This window comes from Chlorocebus sabaeus, chromosome 25 (genome assembly GCF_047675955.1).
Source record: "Chlorocebus sabaeus isolate Y175 chromosome 25, mChlSab1.0.hap1, whole genome shotgun sequence".
Classification (NCBI taxonomy): Eukaryota; Metazoa; Chordata; class Mammalia; order Primates; family Cercopithecidae; genus Chlorocebus; species Chlorocebus sabaeus.
In genome coordinates, this window is record NC_132928.1 from 23,808,508 (window position 1) to 23,833,581 (window position 25,074).

Below are 25,074 nucleotides of genomic sequence, written 5' to 3' on the forward strand. Positions count from 1 at the left end.
CAGGGAGGCAACGCTGAGACAGTTTTCAAGTTAAACTTGTTTAGTGACTCAGAAGGTAAATTCTTGATTTTTCTCTTCTCAACTCTCTGTGGCACCTGCTCTCTGTTCCCCACTACCACCAGGGTGCCACTGTTTTCCTCTCCCTTCTCTATCTCCCTTTCTTCTCTGCCTCCCTCTACCTCTCAACTGGAAGGTGCCCTTAGATCATTAGGCTAACTCCCGCTTACAGAGGCCCAGAACATGGAAGGGACTTGGCCCACATCACACAGCTGTTGACACAGGGCCAGCATTGGAACCCAGTGCCACAAGGCCCAGTCCAGGGCTAAGGCCAACCAGGTCTTCCCCTTCAAAGGCATCTTCCTGGGACTTTGTAGTATTCAAGTCAACGATCCATCTAAATTGGACTTCTCTCCACCCAATAAAACTCCATGGAGGAAAAAAGACAAAACTGCCCTCCCCACCCCCATCCCCCACCCCCAGGGCCAGCCTGGGACTTCACTTCTCCGCCTTTACCTGCACGTTTCTATCAAAGGCATTCTGGAACAGGTATCTGTTAGGACCTTGCTCAACAGCTGACAAAGAGAACATTTTATTGGCAATTTATCATCCATTCTTCCCCATACACACTCTTAAGGAGAAAAAAAAAAAAATGGAATTTGGTTTTTAGCGCAGAAAAGGGGATTGAGTTAGCTCTATCTGCGTTGGAGAATAGCAAAGAGCAGAAGGGTAATTCGGGAAGAACGTGACCTCTCCTTTGAAGGGATGGTCCTGGACAGACAGGGTGCAGCTCTGCCTGGAGATCGGGTGGCCAGAATGGCACGCCTGGGTAATGGTCGCAGCAGACTGGCTCCCAGGAGGGGAGAGGAGGTGCCCCGCGAAGCCGGGTAGCTTTCACCTAAATGTTTGGTGGCAAGCGACAGAGGGGGCGGTGCCCTGCCCTAGGTAATGATAGGGCAGTCTGGGAGCCACGCGGGGGCTGCCCGTCGCGGCGCGGCTACAAAGCCAGCTTGGAGACCTCCCGCTTTCTTCCCCTGGGTACCAGCCCCACCCCTCTATCCCCCCTCGCAGCACCCCCCACCTCCGTCCCGCCTCGCCCCGCCCCCCTCCTGGCAGTCCCAGCGCGCATGCTCTCTCCCCCCGCGGAGTAACCTGGAGATTTAAAAGCCGCCGGCTGGCGCGCGTGGGGGGGAAGGAAAAGAGGGGGGAAACCAGTCTGCACGCGCTGGCTCCGGGTGACAGCCGCGCGCCTAGGCCAGGTAGGAGCGCGGCCCCTCCTCTCCCAGGGGTGAGGGTCCCGGCGCGGGAAAGGGAGCAGCAGTGCGCGGCCGAGCTCCGCGGTGTCGCGTGTTTTGCGCCCCGCGGGATGGGGCCGCGCCGTGGCCGTCCGGGGCGCTGCGCGCCGAGCCCCGCGCGAATCCCAGAGAAGGGCGCGTCCCACGCGCTCTGCCGGGGCGGCTGCCGAGTGCCCGGCGCCTGCACGGGTCCCCGCTGAGCTGTGCTTTCTTCCGCGGAGGGCGGGCAGGCAGGAGGTGCCCGCGCTGTCCCAGGCCGGGGGGCGGTGTGGGCGGGGAGCGGCCCCTCCCCGGAGCCCTGGGCTGGGTCGGGCCGGGCCGACGGCTGGCTGACCGGCCGCTCGCTCCTGTTGCAGCCTCCCGCGTCAGACTTTTCTTTGGAAAGTTGCGTTTATTTTCTTCTCTTGTCTGGGCTTCACCGGAAAGGGGCAGGATGAGTCACTGTGGCGCGCACAGTCCGGGACTTGGGGGATTCGGGACGGGGGCCGACTGCCGCGGCGCCGCGGGGTGCTCAGGCCGGGTTCGGCTTTCTTGAGGAAGAGTGAGAGAGTTAAGAGAGGGAAAGGGGACGGAGTTCTCTTGGACTTTAGACCTGGGGCGAGCTCTGGGTACAGAGTTGGGGCTGGACCGTGTGTGCGTGTGTGTATGTGTGTGTGTGTGTGTGTGTGTGTGACTGTGTCCCTTTTTCAGCCTCAGTTTCCCCCTCTGTGGGGAGAGAAAGGCCGCTGTTTTTTCCTCGCCTCCCTGGTCTCAGGTGGGGAAGGAGAGAGTGCTGCAAACGGCAAACAGGTGTGATGTGGTGGTACCTGGGCATCCCGTGCAGCTTCTCAGAGCTGTAGGCCTAAGCAGGCTTGCTGGAAAAGCCCCAGGGACCTGCAGGTTTTCTCCGGGGTCAGGCCTTCCTGTAGTCTTTCGCTCCCCCTAGGCACTGCAGTCCTGTGAGTTGCTCTTGCCCTTGACCTCTGAATCAGTCTCCATCTTCCTGACAGACACCCTTGACCTGCTCAGCTTTTCCCCACCCCAGGGCGTGTTCCCTATGCTTCCTCTTTTTCCAAGGGGCCAGAGTTGGGGGTAGGGAGGGATTTGGCATGGTGGGTACCTGGTGAGGACTCACCCTTCAGCTGTTACACAGACCCGATCCCAGTGGAGCAGGAACTAAGAATAGCCTAGCTGCTGTCTTGCTGCCCTGGAGTCTGCAGCCGGGCATTGCCAGTTGACCGGGGCCCAGAGTGACCCTTGCTGGGGTCCTGGAACCTTTGCTCAGGGGTGGGGTTGAGGCCTTAGGGGCTTCGGACTACCTTTCCTGATGCACTTAGCAGATCTCCTTTCAGAGCAGAGACCACCTTGGTGTGGACTCACCTGCCCGAGGGCTGGGGAACAGGCTGGCCTATGGGCTGGGAGTGGGAAGGGCCTGGGAGGCCCAGGCTAGACTGGAAGCCTGAGGAAACCCATAGAGCAGCATATTGTAGGGGTAAGTGGGACGTAATTTGAGGTCGCAGGCCATTCTGTTGGATCAGTCCCATTCCCTCATTCCTCCCTTATCTCCTCCCACCAGGCCTGTCGTGGAGCCAGGACTCTGTTATTCTGAAAGTGTTCAAAAAATGGAGCTTGAGTCAGCAGAATGAGTTTGAAGATAAAAATACAGCTGTGGATGAATGTACAGCTGTGGACAGATAGGCCCCAATTTAGTGGGTGTGTGTTAGGGGAAGTTTTCCTATGTATTCATGGAGTGTGTGGTGAACTTCCCCGTCCCTCCTGGCTCCCTGAATAACCTTGAAGGAGGAGGAGGAGTAGACAGTGATCCCTGGTGGTCTTCTGAGCCCCTTCCAGGCCACTGGGTGGTGGAGGGATAGTGGAGGCCTCCCTCCCGCTCTCCCCTTACCCAAACTGGAGCTCTCAGCCTGGGCAGGGCTGGTCTGAAGACTCAAAGTAAAGTTAACTTGAAGACTTTAAGCACTATCATCTGGACGTCACAGCCTGATAAGTCAACATTATGGATAAAAACCCAGACTATCAGTTTCTTTTCTTTCTTTTTTTTTTTTTTTTTTAGATGGAGTTTCACTCTTGTTGCCCAGGCTGGAGTGCAATGGCACGATCTCAGCTCCCTGCAGCCTCCCCTCCTGGGTTCAAGCGATTCTCATCCCTCAGCCTCCCAGGTAGCTGGGATTACAGGCGCCCACCACCACCATGCCTGGCTAATTTTTTGTATTTTTAGCAGAGACGGGGTTTCACCGGGTTAACCAGGATGGTCTCAATCTCCTGACCTCGTGATCCGCCCGCCTCGGCCTCCCAAAGTGCTGGGATTACAGGCATGAGCCACTGTGCCCCGCCTGAAAGACAGTTACTATATTGGCTGCTTCGCTAGGTGAGCTCCACCAGCTTGGCAAGTTACTTAACCTCGTCCAAGCCTCAGTATCCCTGGCTGCAAAATGGGGATAATACTTACGTATAGCTTTGTTAAGTAGATTATAACAGACATAAAATTTATAAACATATAATTACGTAATATATAAAGTCTAAAAATTATAGCTTTATTCACTATTATATATAGAGTACTAAACTGTGTGTCTGACACATAGTAAGTGCTCAATAAATATTAGTACCAACTATATATTATATCAATCATTTGGGACTGAATGGACAGCAGTGCCTAGCCTGGGACTCTCTTCTTGGGCCTTGCTCTTAAAAAACAAAACTCTGCTCTAGACCTTATTTCTTGGGTAGCAAGGTCTCCTGGACTTTGGGGAGTCTGTTGAGAGATTGAGCTTTGGCAAAATGATTTGAATCTGGTTTCCTCTTGTGCGAGTTATTTAAACTGTTTCAACTTCCTCCTCTGTAAAATGAGGATAATAGTACCTACCTCACAGTATTTCCAGGATTAAATAAGCTGATGTAGGTAAAGCTCTGAGCACAGCAGCTGCGTATAAAAAGAGCTTGATAAATGTCAGCTGCTGTTATTTGGTGACAATGGAGCCAATCATTGTGGTTTACACTTAGAAACCAGAGTTTCTTAGCAAGGGAATTAGCCCATAGATAACTGTATGTAAGCTACGAAGGACACATCTGCAGTTGAACTTGTGGTCCTGTGCAAAGATCACACCAAGATTGGATGTCCATGTCTCTCGTCTACTACTCTGCTACTGTGTGACTTGTATTTAATTAGTGCAGAAACCCCTACCCAGCCTACCTTCCCAGAGTATACCCCTCAGGCTGGAAAAGGGTACCATGGACATGTATGTATATCCTGAGAAGTTAAGAACCTTCTAGGCAAACAGTTATTTGTTGTTGTTTTTAGGAAAACTGCATAGGGAGGGTGCCCTGAAATTGGGATTCTGCTCTGTCCTCCCTCTCCAACCCTTAGGATCTTTTGCACTGTTCTTTGGTGTCCAGAAAAAAAAAACCCAGCCTAGCTTTCTCTGAACAGTTAGTGGCCCTGTTTGCTGGGCAGCAGGGGTGGAGACTGGACCAGCTGGTACCAGGCCCAGTGTCTTGAACACTGATGCCACTCGACTCCCAGCAGTAGAGCTGGAGTGTTGAGCTTTGTCCAGTGTATTAAGTGTCCCTGCTTGGGCTAGGGAGGGGGGCAGCTGGTGACAGAGCCGTCATGGGATGCTCCTGATCCCTGGCCAGAACTTCCTGTTGAATCCTTTTTTCTACTATATGGTCTGTGTTTTCCCCTCCACGGGAAGAAATCCACAGTTTTGCCACTGGCCCTGACTGACTTGTGGAATCTCTTGCTTCTGATGCTGGACATGGGCCTGCTTCCCCTATTAGCCTCGACTTCATTGCCTGTAAAATGGAGATAAGATTCACCTTGCATGGTTATGGTGAGGATTAAATGTGATGTGCATATTCAGCCAAGCGCCTGCACATGCCAGGTGTTCCATAGATGTTTCCTTTCCCCTTCTTTGTTACTTCTGGATATCACTTTCTGGGGAGCGGGGACCAGCCAGCAAGAAGGGGTTTGGAGGCCACCTCCTGGCACTGTAGTCTACAATCCCCAGTCACCATCTCCAGGATAGACAGGATGCCCAGCCAGAGAGGATACCCTCAGGAGTAGCCAGCCCACAACAGCAGTTCTTGTCTTTCCCCTGTGGTCGCTGTGTGCCCCCCTGCCCCCTGGCCTTGCTAATCTCAAGTGTACTTTGAGTTGGCAAATAGTGTTCAAGCTAGGAGTGCCTGGCCCATCCCTAGGGATGTGGCAATTTAGATTCCCACTCCTGGCTCCTGTCCTTAGTGACCGGAGCACCCAGGTAGCTTGAACGTGGCCCTGCCTGGATCCCAGGCACACTGGTAAAATCACATCCGACGGGAATCCTGATTCAGCCTTACCCATAGGCCTTCTATTGGGCACCAACTTTTCTCAGGGTCTGTGCTTCCTGCTTTCCAGGAGCTGAAGCACTAGTGGGAAGGATGGCAGTGGGGGAAGGACTGCAAATCCGAGACCCTGAGGACTGTGGGCAGCCTCCAACCCTGGGGACTGCCTGATTAGAGCAGTTGAGATTTAGCGGGGAGAGGGGATACTTGACTGCTTGGTTTCCAGGGGGCTGTGGAGGAGGTGTGAGATTTGAGCTGGGCAGGGCTCAGGTGGAAGGAAGAGGCAGTCCAGGAAGGGAAAGAAACCAGAGCCTGGTGACCATGTTGGAAGCAAAAACAAGCCCAGTGCTAATGAATTCTCTTATTTGGGGGCCCATGGAGGTATGCTGAATCATCTAGTGACACACAGATAGCCAGCCCAGATCTGAGATCAAAACCCAGTCTCATGATTTTGAGTCCAGTATTGTTTCCAGCACACCTCACTGGGGAGAGACCAAAAGGAGGGGTGGGAGTGATTAGAAGTCCCAGGTTCCAAGGGCCTTAGTTTACAGACATACACCCTTTTCTGCTGTTGGGGCTCAGAAAACAATACCCCAAAGTGAAGGCCTCAGAGGCAAAATTTCTGTCTGACCTCCTGTCTCTCACCCCTCATTCTCTCCTGAGGCAGGCCAAAGTGAATCCCTCTTTTCCAAGGCAGGTCATAGAAACTAGAACCCTTCTCCCCAAAGTCAGCCATATAACTTAAAAATATTACTCTTTCTCCTGGCTTTCTGGGTAAGAACCGGCGATAAAGAAATGATCTGAGCTACCTTGTTTGATAGTAGGTAGTAAGGCCCTCATTGCAGAGGGGTCCCACTCCATTCCTGGGAGGAAGAGATCCTGCAACAGAGAGGCCGAGAGCAATCTGGACAGGTCTTGCTGGGCTTCACCATTCAGTCTATTAGCATTAGCTCATACCCTTTTTGTCCGATCACATTTCTGCATCCTATGTGTGCTTCCTCAAACCTAAGCATAAAAATGGATACTTAGGCTGGGCGCAGTGGCTCATGCCTGTAATGTCAGCACTTTGGGAGGCTGAGTTGGGTGGATCACCTGAGGTCAGGAGTTCAAGACCAGCCTGCCCAACAGGGTGAAACCCCACCTCTACTAAAAATACAAAAATTAGCCGGGCGTGGTGACACACACCTGTAGTCCCAGCTACTCGGGAGGCAGAGGCAGGACAATTGCTCAAATCCAGGAGGTGGAGGTTGCAGTGAGCTGAGATCATGCCATTGCACACCAGCCTGGGCAACAACACGAGAGCTAGTCTCAAAAAAAAAAAAAAGATACTTCACCCTGGGTTTTTGGGTTTTCAATTCTTTTTTTTTTTTTCTTTTTTTTTTTTTTTTGAGACGGAGTCTTACTCTGTCGCCCAGGCTGGAGTGCAGTGGCCGGATCTCAGCTCACTGCAAGCTCCACCTCCCGGGTTTACGCCATTCTCCTGCCTCAGCCTCCGGAGTAGCTGGGACTACAGGCACCTGCCATCTCGCCCGGCTAGTTTTTTGTATTTTTTTAGTAGAGATGGGGTTTCACCGTGTTAGCCAGGATGGTCTTGATCTCCTGACCTTGTGATCCGCCCGTCTCGGCCTCCCAGAGTGCTGGGATTACAGGCGTGAGCCACCATGCCCGGCCTTGGGTTTTCATTTCTAAAGGCTCTTGTGTCATGTAAAACTATGATCAAATAAATTTGTATGCTTTTCTCTCTCTCACTCTCTCTTTTTTTTTTTGTAAACTGCGTCGATTTTGAGATGGCATCTCACTCTGTTGCCCTGCACGATCTCGGCTCACTGCAACCTCCGCCTCCCAGGTTCAAGTGATTTTCATGCCTCAACCTCCTGAGTAGCTGGGATTATAGGCATGTGCCACCACACCCAGCTAATTTTTGTATTTTTAGTAGAGACAAGGTTTTACCATGTTGCCCAGGCTGGTCCCAAACTCCTGACCTCAAGTCATCCTCCCGCCTTGGCTTCCCAAAGTGCTGGGATTACAAGCGTGAGCCACTGCGACCAGCCTGTTATGCTTTTCTCTTGTTACCATACCTTTCGTTATAGAAGTGTCAGTTCTGACCTTTATGATGGGGAGGAAAAAGGGATCTCCCCTACCCCCACCCCTATATTGCATAGTACCTACCTGCTTATCCCCCAAGGCTAAGCAACATGGCCATTCCCACTAGGAAGCCCTGGAAGAACTGCATGTGCCCCCCACATTGGGTCCGCCCCCATGGATTTGTGTCTTCACACTTGTGCCACCTCATTGCACACCGATTGCATTTTATCCCTTTTGCCAAAGGGAGCTGTGATCAGTTGTTTCTGTGTCCCCAGCACCTTCACAGCGAGCTTACGCACAACTGAGGCTCTGTGGTGGTGGGTGGGTGGGTGGGTGGGTGGGTTTCAGTGCTGTTTGACATTCCCGTAGTGGAGGTTAGGTTGCATGCACTGAGGTATACTTCCAAGGGTCAGCAAGCTTGGGATCTTGAAATCAGAAAATGAGTTTCTTTGGGGGCCCACTCTTTCCTTGCCCACCACTGAGTGACTATTTTTGAGAACACACTTTCTGAGTACTGAGTCTGACTTGGAGCCCTCTGTTTATAAATGGGACTGATCACAGACTCTAGGACTCAGATCTAATAAAGCCTTACAGGCCACTGCGTTTGAAACCCTAGAGGTGGGACATGGCAGAAGTGGAACCAGCACCGTGGTCTGACTCTTGGTCCAGGGCGCTGCCCATCTGTAGGTTTGCACAGATCCTTAGTCTCCTGGCCTCTTTCCTGTATACCTCACCTCCTAAGGGAGGCCAGGCTAAAGGGAAGAGTAGGATTGGCTGTACATGGAGAGGGAGAGCTGTCTAGCCTGGCTGACTGGCAAGGGTCAAGTTCAGTAGGAGGAAGGCCATTCAGGCTTCTCTTTTCAGGGGCTGTACGAGAAGGCAGGATTGCAGGGAAGGAAGTTCCAAGTGGCCTGGACGCTGTGCCAAGCTCCCTCTTACCCTCCCATGTTCCTATTCCCCTACCTTGGACCAAGGAATTTCTTGGTACTGCTGCCCCACCTTGTAGGGAAGCATTTATTGTGGCCCAAGGAGAGAATTCAGTTACTAATTTCTGCCAGGAACAGAGTCCAACTCTGGGAAGGACTAGGGAAGAGGGCAGTTCTGCCCCCAGATGTCCTGGTTACTCGGCTTACTTTCAGGTGACCGCTGACCCTTGGCACTCTGTTGGTGCCTGAGAGTGTGTGGGCAGGTAAAGGTTGGGGTAAGTGCAGCTGGGCATCCTTCTCCACCTCATTCCCCTTGACTCATTGGTAGGAGGCCATGAAAGTCCAAATACAAAGTGGGGATTTTATATTCCTATTTCACAAGGATGAACATGAATGCCTTCCTGAATGCCATGTAGCCTCGTCAGTGAGCCCTTAGGGGGTAGCTGCTGGTGAAAAATCACCTACCGGGGGTAGGGGGTGCATGTGAGATCACCTGGCTGCACAGATGTAAAGAACCTTCGGCATTATCCAGATTAGCTCTAATTTTACGGATGTAGAAACTGAGTCCCAGAGAGGTGAGATGGCCTGTCTAGGGTACACAGCTCTTAAAAAAAAAAAAGTGGCTGAAACAGGACTGCTGTCTCCTGGCTCCCAGTTCAGAGCACCTTCCAGCATTTTCAAATGGTTCGAATTTTCTGCTCAACCACTGTTTATTTGTGCAACCTTAGGCATGTTACGTTCTGAGACTGAGCTGTTCATCCTTGAATATGAATATTAAATACCTACCTTGGATTTGGAGTGTATGAATTATGAGTTATTGGAGAGAAGGTACAATATATCAAGTACCTAGCACATGCTAGACGCCTCTGAGGCAGTTAGTAGGGGTCGGCCACTGTGTTCATTTTCCCTGTGGATGGAAATCGAGCTGTCTCGTAACTATGGGATCTTTGTCCCACCTTCCACCTCCCTTCTCAGCCTTCCTCCAGCAGGCAGGTCTGCTGCAGTGACCTCTCCTCACCTGTTGGGGCCAGCACCTGGGGAGGCAGTTGCATTCTTGGCATTCCTCTTGCTGCTAGGGGCTGGAAGAGACGCTGGTGCGGTGAGGGAGGCACATGGGTGAGAGGGGAATGGAAACTGAGAAGAAAATGTAGTTGGTTTCCCCTAACCACGGCTGCTCCTGTTTGGGAATGAGAAAGCCCTTCCTCCATTGAGGAGGCAACCAAAGAAGTGGCTGCCAGGAACTTTCATATCCTGTATCTCAAACACACTCCTCATCTATAAAGTTGGTGGTGTTAATCTAAGTTTCTGTGCCTGTAAAATGGGTATACTAATTGTACCCACCTCATCGGATGGTTGGAAGACCAAGACGCATGGCAGAGTGCCTGGCATGTATTACAACCTCAATGTTGGCTGCTATTGTGCGTTTTCTTTTCTGTTTTGTGTGTTTGTGGTTTGTTTGTTTGAGACAGAGTCACCCTGTTGCCCAGGCTGGAGTGCAGTGTGGCACAATCTTGGTTCATTGCAACCTTGACCTCCCGGTTTCAAGCAATTCTCATGCCTCAGCCTCCCGAGTAGCTGGGATTACAGGTGTGTGCCACTATGCCTGGGCCTGGCTAATTTTTGTATTTTTAGTAGAGACGAGGTTTCACCATTTTGGCCAGGCTGATTTAGAACTTCTTGACCTCAGGTAATCCGCCTGCCTCGGCCTCCTAGAGTGCTGGGATTACAGGCGTGAGCCACTGTGCCCGGCCTGCTATTACTCATTGTGGATGAGGAAACTGAGGCACGGGAGATGAAGTTACAGGCTCATGCAATTCTAATAAGTGGTGGAGCTGGCATGCAAACCCAGGTCGGGCAGACTCGCAAACCCAGGTCAACCTGCAGAGTCTGCCAGGGTTTGGGGACGTCAGGATTCAGAGGGTTGTGGTCCCTCGGGTGGAAGAGAGCTCCAGGTTGAAGAGCCCTGCTGGTCCTGGTTTGGAGGGCATGTCCAGTGTGACCTTGGGTTGCAGCTGTTCTCAGAAACGAAGTGTGATCGGGAGGCCCAGGTGCCTGGAGTCAGACTGTGTCTATATTGACTGTCACCATGGGATTGCCAGGTGCCCTTTGCATGCTTCAGCCCCAGCTTAGGCTGTCCAGGACTGACTCTGGCCAAGGTGAGGGTCAGGCCAGCCCCAGAATCCCTGTCACTGGGTAGGAGAGGAGAGGGGAGGGCAGTGCTGGCTCCAGGGACTGCCCCTCTGTCCCTTCCCCTCCCCTTCCCCCAATCTCCTCTGGCATTTGTTTCCTTTCCAAAGCTGGACTGGGGCTCTCAGACAGGGCAACAAAAGCCACTCTCCACTACGCCACTGCCACCTGTTGGGTTTTCACACATTGGGGGTGAGTGGGGGGAGGGAGCCGCTGCCCTTTTCCCAGTGTCTGTGGTGTGCCCCCTCTGCCCCCCTAGGGCCTGGGATTCTCTTTGCTGCCCGATGGGATGGACTCAGGAGCCGGAGGGGGTGGGGGCCAGCAGCAGCTGGAAGGGGAATTGAGTGGGAAGGGGCTGGCGCTGGCAGCCGGAGAGAGTTTGATGGATTACTCTGCAGGCCGAGAGGTTTCTCCCTAATCCCCCTTTGTGTCCCGGCCTGCAGCCCCCTCACCCTCTCTGACAAGCTGCTAAGCAGAAGGCTTCCAGTCCCGGTGAAGAAAAGGCAGCTCAGCAGGGCGAACTCTAAATCCCTGGCCTCCAGGCCCTGGGGGAGGCAGGCACCAGGGAGCAAGTCCGGGGTGGGGCTGGGCTTCCCCGTCCCACTGCTGGCCCTTAGTCTTTCTTAGGAGTCCCTGAGGTGGGGGGGCTTCATTCTGAGTGGGGTCCTTAGGTGCCCCTGGAAGCCCTGTGAGGTTGTGAGCCTCCGCTCTTTCTGCAAATCACTGTTTTTCTCTAGGGCAGGACTGGGGAAAGCAGTCCTGCTTTGGGAATGTTTGGCCCAGAGAATGAAAGACTGAGTGGGTTGGGAGTCACCAAAGCCGTGGTTGTCTCATGCCGTGTCCCTCCCGCCATCTCCCTGGCAGCCCAAGCACACAGCACCCCTCACAAGGGATCTGTCATGGGGAGCTCATTGTCTCACAAGAATGCTAATTTCCAGGTCTGGCTGGTACAGGCTGTTTCTCGCGTGTCCCCAAGGCTCCTGTGGAGCTGCTGTGAGGGTGGGGCTCATGTGGGGAGTGCAGTGTACCAGGTTTCATTAGGTAAGCTGACAGCATTGGTCCCCTGGGACTGGGGCGAGTTGGGGGTGGGTAGTGGGGATGAGAGCTGGGGAACCCCCAGACCTGAGAGGTCCGCTCCCTGTCCCCAACCTAGAGGACCCTGGAGAGCTCAGTTTGGAGCAAGGTGCTGGGGTCGCCCTTTTCTGCCATCTCACCGACCTGGGGCAGGGCAGCCTTGGTGGGGTGTGTGTCCGGGAGGTTGGCCCAGGGTGACCCCACCCGCTTTCCTCCGCTAAGTCATTATTCCTCGTGCCTCGCCAGCCCCCGGTTTCCCCTTCTGTGGGGAGGGCTGCGGGGTGGCTGTGAAGGGGAGAGGAGCCGCTTCTGAGGAGCCTGGGAGAAAGCAGCGGGTCTTTGTGAGTGTGCAGGGAACACGCAGGGTCGCCGAGCCTGCGGGGTCGGGGTGGGGGCTGCAGCCGTTTGATGTGCCTGGGTGGGGTTTGATGCTGGCCTGCATAAAGAAGCCTTAGAATTGCTGCCTGACACAGGCCCGGGGCGGGGGCTGCCCCCAGCCTGGGCTTCCACTGGCCTCTGTCAGCAGAGGGAATCTGCTCCCCCAGCTCCACCTCAGCCGTGCGGGGTGGCAGGATCCCCTTTGAAAGCCCTCAAAGGCCTCTTTATGCATCCCCTCTGACCCTCCCTTCCCTTAGGGAGCTACCAGGGAGTGCGCTGGGTCGGCTTTCCTCCTCCTCTGCCACTCTGTCTTCTGTCTTTTGGACAAAGTTCAGGCCAAGTTTGTTCCTGTTGCTCAGTTTCATTTCCCCCAAAACTCCCTGCTCGGGGTCTGGTCTGAAGTGGGGGCTTTCCAATCCAGGAGGGTTTATCTGAGCCTCTCACCACCTTTGAGCCCGTAGGAGTTGCTCCCTCTGGTGTTGGGCCTGGAAAGTCCTCGGTGTATGGGGAGCACGTGGGAGGAGGAGGACTGAAGCCCTCACCCTTGCTTCTACTGCCACCCCTTGCTCTTAGCCATTCATTCATTAGGTCCCTTTTCTTGCTGGGGCGGGAGCCAGCCCTGGGGGTATTACATATTGGGGTGCATAGGGGCATGTATCTCCCAGTAACTGGAGGGGAGCAGTGAGGATCCAGGTTCACTGACCTTGCCCAGGGCCCTCAGTCTCTCTAGGTTTTGATTCTGTTCCCCCAAGGATGAGGAAGGATGACCTGGGGCAGAGCTCCAGAAAGGTTCCCAGAGGCCTTGGGTTTCCTCCAGCTTTCTTGCTCTCTTGCCATTGCTGGGCCCAGAGAGGAGGGGAGATGGTTGGAACTTGAGAAGGACTTGTCCTAGAAGGCTGCCTGTTCCTTGCCTTTCTGAGAGGTCAGCCCCTCCACTTCCTTCCTCTTCCTGCCCACTCCTTGCTAGGTGGACACTGTGAGGCTGACTCTTCTGATTGATCTTGTCTTTGCCAGACAAAGTGTTCCAGGAGTAGTGGGGCAGGAGGATTTTAGAAGCATCTCCAAGACTGGAGGGTGTAGGGGAGAACTGGACCCTGTCCCCAGGAGGACGGGGGAGTTCCGCAGACTTGGGGCAGGAGGCGGGGTTCCAACACTGATCTGTCACTTGCAAGCTTTGGCAAGAAGCTTGCCCTGGGGCTGCTGATGGGAGTGGTGGCCAGGAAAGTGGTACTGAAAGACTTCTTGTTCTCTGACCTCCCTGAGCCTGAGAACTGAGAAAGGCTGGGCTCCTCCATTTGTGCTCCAGGGAAGGCGGCCCTGGAAGGGGGATGGCGAGCCACTGGACTTAGTGCTCAGGAGTCCTCTGTGGTCTCCTTAGCCCGAGGACCCTGGAGTAGGGATGAAATGACAGAGACCGAGGCACTGGAAAGGATGCAAGGATAAGAAAAGGGGCTTTGGAGGGCAGAGTGTGCTTATGGGCTTGGAACTCCTCAGGCAATTCTGAGCTGGGAAGAGTAAAGTCTGGGGGTGTCGAGAGGACTCTGGACCCCTGGGCAGAGTAGAACTCAAACAAGGGAGGATGGGCTCTGCAACCAAATACAGGGGTGCTTGAAGCCTGCCCCCTTCCTAGTCAAATCCTTTCCCCACCTGGCCCAACCCCTAGTTACCAGGTAAAGAATCTCTGGGTGGGGGTGGGGGACGTTGGAGAAAGGCAACCCAGGAAGGGGGAAGCTACTAATGAGCTATCTGGGCTGTAGGAGGATGGTGGGGGGCACTCTTCTCTTTACCCCTTTCTTTTTGTCTTTCCCATGTGGGCTAAGAAGGATCCTGCTAATTCCTGGGGGGCCTGGGAACTGGATTAAGGGAGGGGCAAGGCAGGTGGGGTGATTAATGGTTGCTGGACAGCTGTGGTTTATTTTTATTTATTTGTTTTTTAGAGATCAAGTCTCACTCTGTTGCCCAGGCTGGAGAACAGTGGCACGATCATAGCTCACTTGCAGCCTTGAACTCCTGGACTCAGGAGATCCTCCCACCTCAGCCTCCTGAGTAGCTGGGATTACAGGTGCCCGCCACCATGCCCAGCTATTTTTGTATTTTTAGTAGAGATGGAGTTTCGCTATGTTGGCCAGGCTGGTCTGGAACTCCTGACCTGGTGATCCGCCTGCCTCCGCCTCCCAAAGTGCTGGGATTATAGGCGTGAACCACCTATAATAGCCAGGTGTGGTAGTATGCCCAGCTATTCTATTTATTTTTCGAGACAGAATCTTGCTGTGTCACCCAGAGTGGAGTACAGTGGCATGATCTTGGCTCACTGCAACCTCCACCTCCCAGGTTCAAGTGATTCTCCTCCTTCAGCCTCCCAAGTAGCTGGGATTGTAGGCACATGCCACCATGCCCAGCTAATTTTTGTATTTTTAGTAGAGATGGGGTTTTACCACGTTGGCCGGGCTGGTCTTGAACCTCCTGACCTCAGGTAATTTGCCTGCTTTGGCTTCCCAGAGTGCTGGGATTATAGGCATGAGCCACTGTGCCCTGCCTATTTTATTTTTATTTTTGTAGAAACAGGGTCTTGCTGTGTTGCCCAGGCTGTTCTTAAGCTCCTGTCCTCAAGCCATCCTCCCACTCCAGCCTCCCAAAGTGCTGAGATTACACATGTGAGCCACTATGTCTGGCCTGCAAATTATTTTAAACAATAGGGAGCAGCCAGGACTTAGAGAATGGGTTCAGGTTATGGGCGAGGCTGGGTCTAACAAAGTCTCTGTTTGCTCAGGGAGGACCTGGTCTCCTGAAAACCCAGAGCAGGTTAGCATTCAGGGCCCTCCCAGAACAAGGGTGGGGAGTGGAATGGGCTGGAAGCCTTTGGCCACAGAATCCCTCCTCTTAGGCTGGATGGCACTGCCTCTTGGTCTCTGCTGTCTCCTGCTTTCCTTCTTGGGGGCACTGTGGAAATGCAGCAATGAGGGACTCAAGTTGAACCTACGACAGCTCAGCTAAGACTGAGGTCTGGCCTTCACCTGCCTTTTGAAGACAGTATGGGTCAGTATTTTACACACCTTCTCATGCCACCTCCATAGGAGGCCCTGTGCCCCATCCCAAAGGGTGAGTCTGACCAGGATTTAGGGGAGGAGGCTGCTGGTTGCCCAGCCTTATCTCAATTCCCTTCCTTCATGATCTGCCAGCTGCAAAGCCCCTGAAGGTGGTGGTGGAGTGAACAGACCTTACCCAGGATTGATAGCCATCTAATTTTTTTTTTTTTTTTTTTTAGGCAGCGTCTCCCTCTGTCACCCAGACTAGAGGCAATGTTCTGATCACTGCACACTGCACCCTTGACCTCCCAGACTCAAGCAATCCTCCCATCTCAGCCTCTTAAGTAGCTGGGACCACAGGTGCATACTACCACACCTGGCTAATTTTTAAATTTTTTGTCGAAAGGGGGTCTCGCTGTGTTGCCCAGGCTGGTCTTAAACTCCTGGGCTCAAGTGATCCTCCTGCCTTGGCCTCTCAAAGTTCTGAGATTATAGGCATGAGCCACCACACTTGGTCCTGATTTCTCTGTGGCACAGCTCAGAGCACCCACAACACGCTTTGTAACATGCAAGGCCCCATGGGGCTTAGTATTATGTGAAAAGATAAGAGAAGTTGAAGTGCCTTTTATTATGAGGTGCTGAGATTGGCAGAGGGCATGAGTGGGGCCTGGGGGTGGTCTCTGGTGGAGGAGACTGGAGCCAGGCCCTCAGCCACTGTGGTCCTTACACCAGAGTAGGTGCCCTTCAGTAGCATTTATGGGATTGAATTAGGAAGGAGAAGGAAGGTGCTCCATCCACAAGTGCCAGGAAGCTCTGTCCCCTTCCTCTGTTTTGGGATGGATGACAGATAAGGAGCCTCCTGCCTTTCCTCACCAAGACTCACTCTCTGTAGTGTCTACTCTTGATGTGTGACTTGGTTCCCTCTTTTGTAGTCACCTTTTCTTTTTTTTTGAGATGGAGTTTTGCTCTTGTTGCCCAGGCTGGAGTGCAAATGTGTGATCTCGGCTCACCACAACCTCTGCCTCCCAGGTTCAAGCGATTCTCCTGCCTCAACCTCCCAAGTAGCTGGGATTACAGGCATGAGCCACCACACCTGGCTAATTTTGTATTTTTAGTAGAGACGGGGTTTCACCATGTTGGGCAGGCTGGTCGCAAACTCTCGACCTTAGATGATCTGCCCACCTTGGCCTCCCAAAGTTTATTTTTTTTGAGACGGGAGTCTTGCTCTGTTGCCCAGACTACAGTGCAGTGGCTCATTGCAACCTCCACCTCCCGGGTTCAAGCAGTTCTGCCTCTGCTTCCTGATTAGCTGGGATTACAGGCACCTGCCACCATGCCCGGCTAATTTTTGTATTTTTAGCAGAGACAGGGTTTCACCATGTTAGCAAGGCTGGTCTTGAACTCCTGACCTCAAATGATCCACCTGCCTCGGCCTCCCAAAGTGCTAGGATTACAGGCGTGTGCCACCACACCTGGCTTTTCATAGTCACTTCTAAACAGAGGTGACTGCAATGGGTGTATTGTCAGGGAGTAAGACTTGGAGGCCACTTGCTTGGTGGGGGAGATACAGGATGGTTCTCTTTGCACAAGAGGCAGGTATAGCAGGAAGGGGTGTGGGACTTCTCTGCTGAAAATTGAAAGGAGCACAGAAAAACTTCCTTCTCTGCCATTTAGGGAGCACAGAAGGGCTGCCCTGGAAGTGGCTGGGCATCCTGCCAGCTTGGGGGAGTCCCTGGTATCATTACAGGTGTTGCCAGGTGATGTGGTTTCATGCCCCTGTGAGCTAGACCTGGGGACGGCTCCACTCTCCCATGACAATTGGACAGCCACGTGTGGGATTGCTTCTTCCCCTTGAACCTTCACCTCAGGGAGGAACTCAAGGTAGAGATTTTCAGGCCTAGGCTCATCCCAGGGAGCCTTCTCTAAGTTAAAACCCAACCTAACAAAACAGCCTCTCCTCCCTTTCCCCTTCATCCTGGTCTTTGGGGTTAGGGGTTGTGGTGCAGTGTGGCTCATGGCCAAGCAATGTGGAATAGGAAGTGTTACTCTTAACAAATGGGAATTGAACACCCCAGGTTTGGGGAGTAGAAAGAGAAAAGCAAACAAACCAGGCCCGGCAGAGGGTCTCTGGGGGCACCTTGCTAGCTGGTTTGATTGCTACCCCCTCCCCTCCCCAATACTAACAGGGAAGGGCAATTGTAGATTTTTCAAAACAGAGAACAACCAACATTTGTTTGGCTCTGGAGAGTGCTGAGGTTTAAAAAATCATATTTACCTTATTAATTTTGTCAGCCTTAGGCTAATATTAACATGCATTTCCTGACTGGGCAGCAGGGGGTGGCACCTTGGTGGCAGGGCCAATCGCCAGCCTGTGAATGATCAGGATCCAGACAATTTAGAGCAAATCCTGGAAACCTGGCTCCCAGAACTTAACACCCCGTGTGCTTGTGATTGCCCCGCACTTTTAGGATCTGAGTGATGAGATGTGTCCCCACTGAGGTGCCCCACAGCAGCAGGTGTTGAGCATGGGCTGAGAAGCTGGACCGGCACCAAAGGGCTGGCGGAAATGGGCGCCTGGCTGATTCCTAGGCAGTTGGCGGCAGCAAGGAGGAGAGGCCGTGGCTTCTGGAGCAGAGCGGAGACGAAGCAGTTCTGGAGTGCTTAAACGGCCCCCTGAGCCCTACCCGCCTGGCCCACTATGGTCCAGAGGCTGTGGGTGAGCCGCCTGCTGCGGCACCGGAAAGCCCAGCTCTTGCTGATCAACCTGCTAACCTTTGGCCTGGAAGTGTGTTTGGCCGCAGGCATCACCTATGTGCCGCCTCTGCTGCTGGAAGTGGGGGTAGAAGAGAAGTTCATGACCATGGTGCTGGGTGAGTCACAACATCCTCCTTCCTTCCTGTTCCAGATACGTGCCACCTGGGATGTGGGGCAGGAGTACCTCTGCCCTGGGAGCTGCTTGGAGGGAGAGGTGGTCTGCTGGGAAGGCATTGCTAGGCAGGAGGGTGACCCTGGGCTGAGGGGGCACACCAAGAGAAAGAAGAGAATATCAAGGACATACCCTAGTCACCTCTGGATCCCTGGTCCTGCACAGTGCCTGGCTCATAGGAGACACTGGAGAAAGGCTCCTAACCTTTGGCTAGCCCTTTTATAATTTACAGCGATTATCTCATTCAATGTTTACAACTACCATTTGAGGTGATCCATTTTACAGAGAAGGAAGCAGAGGCTTTTAAGAGGTTAGGTAAGCCTTAGCCGAAGCCAAATAGCAGCTGAATAGTAGAGCTGGGACTCCATCAAGGTCTCCCAGCTGGGGCTTGCTCCTACCCCTAGGACAAGGGGCAAGCTTCTGACTCTGCAGATAAATTCTGCAAAAGCCACAGAAGGCAAGTAGTCACCATTGTGTGACAACCCCTCACCCCCAGGGAGAGGTGTCCCTCTGAGGATTGCAGGCTCTGGAGTCACACTGCTTGTTGAAACACTGCCTCTTACCCTCCCTAGGTCTGTGCCTTTGAATAAGTATCACTTCTTAGTTGCTCCATGCCTCAGTTTGTCCATCTGAAAATGGGGGCATCTGTAATGCCTGTGTTATGAGGAGTAAATTACAGCATCCCTGTGAAGACGTAGCACAGTGTCGAGTACAGAATGTTATTTCCATCCTTCTCACAGAGCTTGGGTCCCCTTCCCCTTGCCCTTTACTTGTCCCAGCCGTTGACTCATACTACTTCCCTTCTTGCAGGCATTGGTCCAGTGCTGGGCCTGGTCTCTGTCCCGCTCCTAGGCTCAGCCAGTGACCACTGGCGCGGACGCTATGGCCGCCGGCGGCCCTTCATCTGGGCGTTGTCCTTGGGCATCCTGCTGAGCCTCTTTCTCATCCCAAGGGCCGGCTGGCTGGCAGGGCTGCTGTGCCCGGATCCCAGGCCCCTGGAGCTGGCACTGCTCATCCTGGGCGTGGGGCTGCTGGACTTCTGTGGCCAGGTGTGCTTCACTCCACTGGAGGCCCTGCTCTCTGACCTGTTCCGGGACCCGGACCACTGTCGCCAGGCCTACTCCGTCTATGCCTTCATGATCAGTCTTGGGGGCTGCCTGGGCTACCTCCTGCCTGCCATTGACTGGGACACCAGTGCCCTGGCCCCCTACCTGGGCACCCAGGAGGAGTGCCTCTTTGGCCTGCTCACCCTCATCTTCCTCACCTGCGTAGCAGCCACACTGCTGGTGGCCGAGGAGGCAGCACTGGGCCCCGCCGAGCCAGCGGAAGGGCTGTCTGCCCCCTCCCTGCCGTCCCCCTGCTGTCCGTGCTGGGCCCGCCTGGCTTTCCGGAACCTGGGCGCCCTGCTTCCCCGGCTGCACCAGCTGTGCTGCCGCATGCCCCGCACCCTGCGCCGGCTCTTCGTGGCTGAGCTGTGCAGCTGGATGGCACTCATGACCTTCACGCTGTTTTACACGGATTTCGTGGGCGAGGGGCTGTACCAGGGCGTGCCCAGAGCTGAGCTGGGCACCGAGGCCCGGAGACACTATGATGAAGGTAAGGCCTCGGCAGCCAGCAGAGGCTGGTGTGGGAGCCGCCCACCAGAGACGACACTTGGGGCTGTGTCTGGGCTGGTGCCTCTCCGTCCTGGCCCTTCTCTGTCAGGAAAGTGGACCCAGTCTGCACACACAGCTCCTCATGGGTGTGGAACATCTCTGCCTGCAGTTTCAGGAGGGCCTCTGGCTGCTCTAGGAGTTTGATCAGAGTCATTGCCCCAGTTTGACAGAAGGAAAGGTGGAGCTTATTCAAAGTCTTGAGGGAGTGGAGGAGTCAAGGCTGGATTTTAGACCTGCCTAGTTCCAGCCACAGTGTTGCCTCTGCTCCCCCAGCGACTTTCCAGATAATCTCACCAGTGCCTTCCAGGCGTCCTAGAATCGTCTTGAAGCCTATGGCCAGCTGTCTTTGTGTTCCCTCTCACCCTCCTGTCCCCACAGCTGAGACTCCCAAGAAACCTTCGGACCACCTTCCTCTGCCTTCAGCAAGGGGCTTTGCCCACATTCTCTGAGGGTCAGGGGAAGAACCTGGACTCCCATTGCTACAGGTAGAAAGGGGAAGGGTGCTGGGGAGCAGGGCTGGTCCACAGCAGGTCTTGTGCAGCAGGTGCCTGTGGTCCCGCCTTCTCATCTCCTCAAGACTGCGCGTACCCTTCCCTCCCAGGCCCTGTCTGATGGCCTCTCTCCGTCTGCAGGCGTTCGGATGGGCAGTCTGGGGCTGTTCCTGCAGTGCGCCATCTCCCTGGTCTTCTCTCTGGTCATGGACCGGCTGGTGCAGCGATTCGGCACTCGAGCAGTCTATCTGGCCAGTGTGGCAGCTTTCCCTGTGGCTGCCGGTGCCACGTGCCTGTCCCACAGCGTGGCTGTGGTGACGGCTTCAGCCGCCCTCACCGGATTCACCTTCTCAGCCCTGCAGATCCTGCCCTACACACTGGCCTCCCTCTACCACCGGGAGAGGCAGGTACTCATTGGCCGGTGGGTGGAGTCAGGGTGGGAGGGGTGGTCTGGGTTTTTGGGAGGCCCACTAGCCCAGAACCTGATATCTGGCAAGGAACTTGGGAGAAGGCTTCTTTGAATCAGAGAGGAAGCTCATCCTAGCCCCAGGGCCAGAGGCTTGGTCTGCAGAAGAGTGTAGATTAGATTCTGGGAATGACTTCCTGGGGTCAGGACTGTGTAGCACTTGAATGGATGATTGCAGGAAATGCAAAACCATTAGCAGGAATCCCGAAGAGTCAGGCCAGCAGGAGCCCTAGGTTTCTAGGCTGGTTGTTCTATGAAGAGGCAGGGTGCTAGATCAGATGACCCCTGGGCTGGTCAGCCTCAGCAGATGGGAGTGGGAATGGTCCAGCCTTAGCAACACCTCTTTCTTCAGGGAGCAGCAACCTGACTTAGCCTGTGTCCTACTCTGGTCTCTAGATAGGGCAGGCTCCTTCCTACCCACTTCGTTTCTGGCTTTTCTAATTCCCTTTTCTTTTCCTGCCTCCCTCCTTTGTTCTTCCCTTTCCCCTTCCCTTTCCCCCATGGCAGATATCTGAGCTTGACACCTGACCCCACTCACTTGGGCACTGTGTGAGTTGTGGGGACCTCCTGCTTGGTCGGCCCTACACTAACCAGCCCTCCAGGGGCCCCCTTCCTTGGGAAGCCACCTAACCCAGGCAGTGTGGCCACCCTGTGCCCTCCAGTGACCTCACTGAGCTACAACCCTGGGTGCTGGACTCTGCCTTGAAGGGCATGAAGTTGGGGTGTCCCAAGGGAGGAGGAGATGCAGGCCTGCTCTCAGAGAGCTCTCAGACTGTAGGGAAGACCTGCCCCTGCCTCTCACAGCACTTGAGGAGGAGTAGGCAAGTTTGTAGCTGAGAGGCTGGTTAACTTGAGTAGGTAGCTGCAGGGGTGAGAGGTATGGAGGGGAGGGGCTAAGGTTTTGGTTGGGGGAGCCTGGTCCCTGAGACCCCTGTTAGCCCACTGATAACCTTCAACCTTCACTCTTCTGCTTGCCTGGGCTGGGGGCAGGGGGCTGGCATCAGCAGCCAGGCCTGAGTGTGTGCCATCGTGCCAGGGAACGTTCTGGGGCTAGCCATCTTTTCCAGATGCAGCAGCATGTCTATCCTTGGACCACTCCAGACTCCAGCCTTAGCAGACATTCCTGGGGTGGCAGGCAGGGAGGAGAAGTCCTGGGAGGCCCCTTCCTAACAGCAGCTGATGGCAGACTTGGCACTGCACGCTGTCTGCCTGTTCCTTTACCCACTTGTTGAGCTGTATGGTGAGCTGTGGGCTTCCCTGGTGTCAGGTTTGAGCTTTGCCATGGCTCCTAGCTCGAAAATGCAGCCAACTCAACTCTTCTGGCATGGAGACAATGTTGGATAAGACCTGGCCTTGTCCTTAAATAGGAGGCTCTGGGCCATCAAGGGCAGGGGTTGTGGGGATGCTGGTCGACCAGTCACTCTGATCTAAGTCAGACAGGAAGGAAGTAGGAAGCCTTCAACATTAGCACAGCTGGGGCTGGAGGAGGTAGGAAGAGGGGCATTCCTCCTGCTTGAGGTCTACTGGATTCTCCCTGCCCCAAGGCTGGGGACAAGGGAGCTCATGGCAGGGCAGCTACCCTAGTGGCATCTGGGATGCCAGAGAGGCAGAGCTTCTATGCACAGGGCAATGAGGATTTCCAGATGTCAAAGCAGAGGGCAGGCAGGAAGGTTAGGAGAGCCGCGTGGGGTTTGGGCTATCAGGGGCCCTGCCTTGGCTTTTGTTCCTCTATTCTGTGCATCTCCCACCATCTTCATTCCCCCTGTGTCTTTTCCTTACCTTGGAGCTCTGTTCTCTCTTTGACTTGTGGTATTGAGTTTGTCTGCCTCTTACCTGTTCTAAGAGGCTAGAGGAGACCTAGACTTTGGGGTTCACATTTTGTCCCCGCCCCACCCATTACCCTTCTCCCACTCCTGAGGAAGGGTCCTGGTTAGACCTGCACCAAGTAAGGTCTTCATCTTCTCTCCTGCTCCTGATTCTCATGAAGCCCCATTGCCTGTGTTTTTCTGGCCCCTGGGGTGGAGGTGAGGGTCTATTCTCACAGCTGGAGGGCATGGGGGGCCCAGTGCTGGGTACACACCTGTCCTCTTCCCCTTTCCTTCACCCCTCCGCCTTAGGTGTTCCTGCCCAAATACCGAGGGGACGCTGGAGGCACTAGCAGTGAGGACAGCCTGATGACCAGCTTCCTGCCAGGCCCTAAGCCTGGAGCTCCCTTCCCTAATGGACACGTGGGTGCTGGAGGCAGTGGCCTGCTTCCGCCTCCACCCGCGCTCTGCGGGGCCTCTGCCTGCGATGTCTCTGTACGTGTGGTGGTGGGTGAGCCCACCGAGGCCAGGGTGGTTCCGGGCCGGGGCATCTGCCTGGACCTCGCCATCCTGGATAGTGCCTTCCTGCTGTCCCAGGTGGCCCCGTCCCTGTTTATGGGCTCCATCGTCCAGCTCAGCCAGTCTGTCACTGCCTATATGGTGTCTGCTGCAGGCCTGGGTCTGGTTGCCATTTACTTTGCTACACAGGTAGTATTTGACAAGAGCGACTTGGCCAAATACTCGGTGTAGAAAACTTTCAGCACATTGGGGTGGAGGGCCTGCCTCACTGGGTCCCAGCTCCCCACTCTTTGTTAGCCCCATGGGGCTGCCGGGCTGGCTGCCAGTTTCTGTTGCTGCCAAAGTAATGTGGCTCTCTGCTGCCACCCTGTGCTGCTGAGGTGCATAGCTGCACAGCTGGGGGCTGGGATAGCCCTCTCCCTTCTCCCCAGTCTCTAGGGCTGCCTGACTGGAAGCCTTCCAAGGGGGTTTCAGTCTGGACTTCTACAGGGAGGCTAGAAGGGCAGGGCATTTGATTCGCTCCATGCACTGGAATGTGGGGACTCTGCAGGTGGATTACCCAGGCTCAGGGTTAACAGCTAGCCTCCTGGCTGAGACATACCTAGAGAAGGGGTTTTGGGAGCTGAGTAAACTCAGTCACCTGGTTTCCCACCTCTAAGCCCCCTTAACCTGCAGCTTCGATTAATGTAGCTCTTGTATGGGAGTTTATAGGATGAAACACTCCTCCGTGGGATTTGAACGTATGAAAGTTATTTGTAGGGGAAGAGTCCTGAGGGGCAACACACCAGGTCCCCTCAGCCCACAGCACTGCCTTTTTGCTGATCCCCCGACTCTTACCTTTTATCAGGACGTGGCCTATTGGTCCCTTTGTTGCCATCATAGGGACACAGGCATTTAAATATTTAACTTATTTATTTAACAAAGTAGAAGGGAATCCATTGCTAGCTTTTCTGTGTTGGTGTCTAAGATTTGGGTAGGGTGGGATCCCTAACAATCAGGTCCACTGAGATCACTGGTCATTGGGCTGATCATTGCCAGAATCATCTTCTCCTGGGGTCTGGCTCCTCAAAATGCCTAACCCAGGACCTTGGAAATTTTACTCATCCCGATTGATAATTCCAAATGCTGTTTACCCAAGGTTAGGGGGTTGAAGGAAGGTGGAGGGTGGGGCTTCAGGTCTCAACACCTTCCCTAACCACCCCTTTTCTCTTGGCCCAGCCTGGTTCCCCCTCTACTGTCTCTAGGACTGGGCTGATGAAGGCACTGCCTGAAATTTCCCTCACCCCCAACTTTCCCCACTGGCTCCACAACCCTGTTTGGAGCTGTTGCAGGACCAGAAGCACAAAGTGTGGTTTCCCAGGCCTTTGTCCATCTCAGCCCCCCAGAGTATATCTGTGCTTGGGGAATCTCACACAGAAACTCAGGAGCACCCCCTGCCTGAGCTAAGGAGGTCTTATCTCTTAGGGGGGTTTAAGTGCCGTTTGCAATAATGTCTTATTTATTTAGCGGGGCAAATATTTTATACTGTAAGTGAGCAATCAGAGTATAATGTTTATGGTGATGAAATTAAAGGCTTTCTTATATGTTTATTGGCCTGTGTTTCTTTTATGAGGGAAAGACCAGATCTTTCTACAACATTCTTCTTAACTCCCTGTTCAGGGGGCCCTTTGGCTTTTGGCAGGTTCACTTCCCAGTAGCCACCAGCAGGTGGAGGCATAGACCAGCATTCTTTGTGTCAGTTGCCAATTGGGTGGGGCGGTGCTGCACCTTGGACTGGGGGGTTTGGGAGTTGGGGAGAGGGGGTCTGGAAGAGTCTGAAGTGTGGGACAATGGTGGCATTTTCCATCTAAAAGACCCCAGAGTAGGGCTGGGTATGATGACTCACGCCTGTAATCCCAGCACTTTGGGAGGCTGAGGCAGGTGGATC

General features: G+C 54.1%; 1 protein-coding gene across 3 annotated transcripts; it reads left to right on the forward strand.

The window, feature by feature from the left end:
• Positions 1-1,139: 1,139 nt before the first annotated feature.
• Positions 1,140-24,734, forward strand: SLC45A3 (solute carrier family 45 member 3). Of its 3 annotated transcripts, XM_037985644.2 has the most exons (6): positions 1,150-1,256; positions 15,525-15,645; positions 17,754-18,155; positions 19,022-19,807; positions 20,499-20,764; positions 22,941-24,734. In XM_037985644.2, the coding sequence occupies exons 3-6, from the start codon at positions 17,984-17,986 to the stop codon at positions 23,376-23,378; spliced, it is 1,662 nt and encodes a 553-aa protein (XP_037841572.1). In that variant the 5' UTR covers positions 1,150-1,256; positions 15,525-15,645; positions 17,754-17,983; the 3' UTR covers positions 23,379-24,734. The 3 variants fall into 3 exon arrangements, with proteins under 3 accessions (XP_007986911.2, XP_037841572.1, XP_007986912.2); XM_007988720.3 differs by lacking the exon at positions 15,525-15,645 and having other exon boundaries at positions 1,140-1,256; XM_007988721.3 differs by lacking the exons at positions 1,150-1,256; positions 15,525-15,645 and adding an exon at positions 15,652-17,166.
• Positions 24,735-25,074: the final 340 nt, after the last annotated feature.

Bases quoted from the DNA above. Each gene is read 5' to 3' on its own strand.
- SLC45A3 (XM_007988720.3), top strand. From the start codon at position 17,984: ATGGTCCAGAGGCTGTGGGTGAGCCGCCTGCTGCGGCACCGGAAAGCC. The intron at 18,156-19,021 runs GTGAGTCACAAC...CCCTTCTTGCAG, and splicing joins GTTCATGACCATGGTGCTGG to GCATTGGTCCAGTGCTGGGC. The intron at 20,765-22,940 runs GTACTCATTGGC...CCTCCGCCTTAG, and splicing joins TCTACCACCGGGAGAGGCAG to GTGTTCCTGCCCAAATACCG.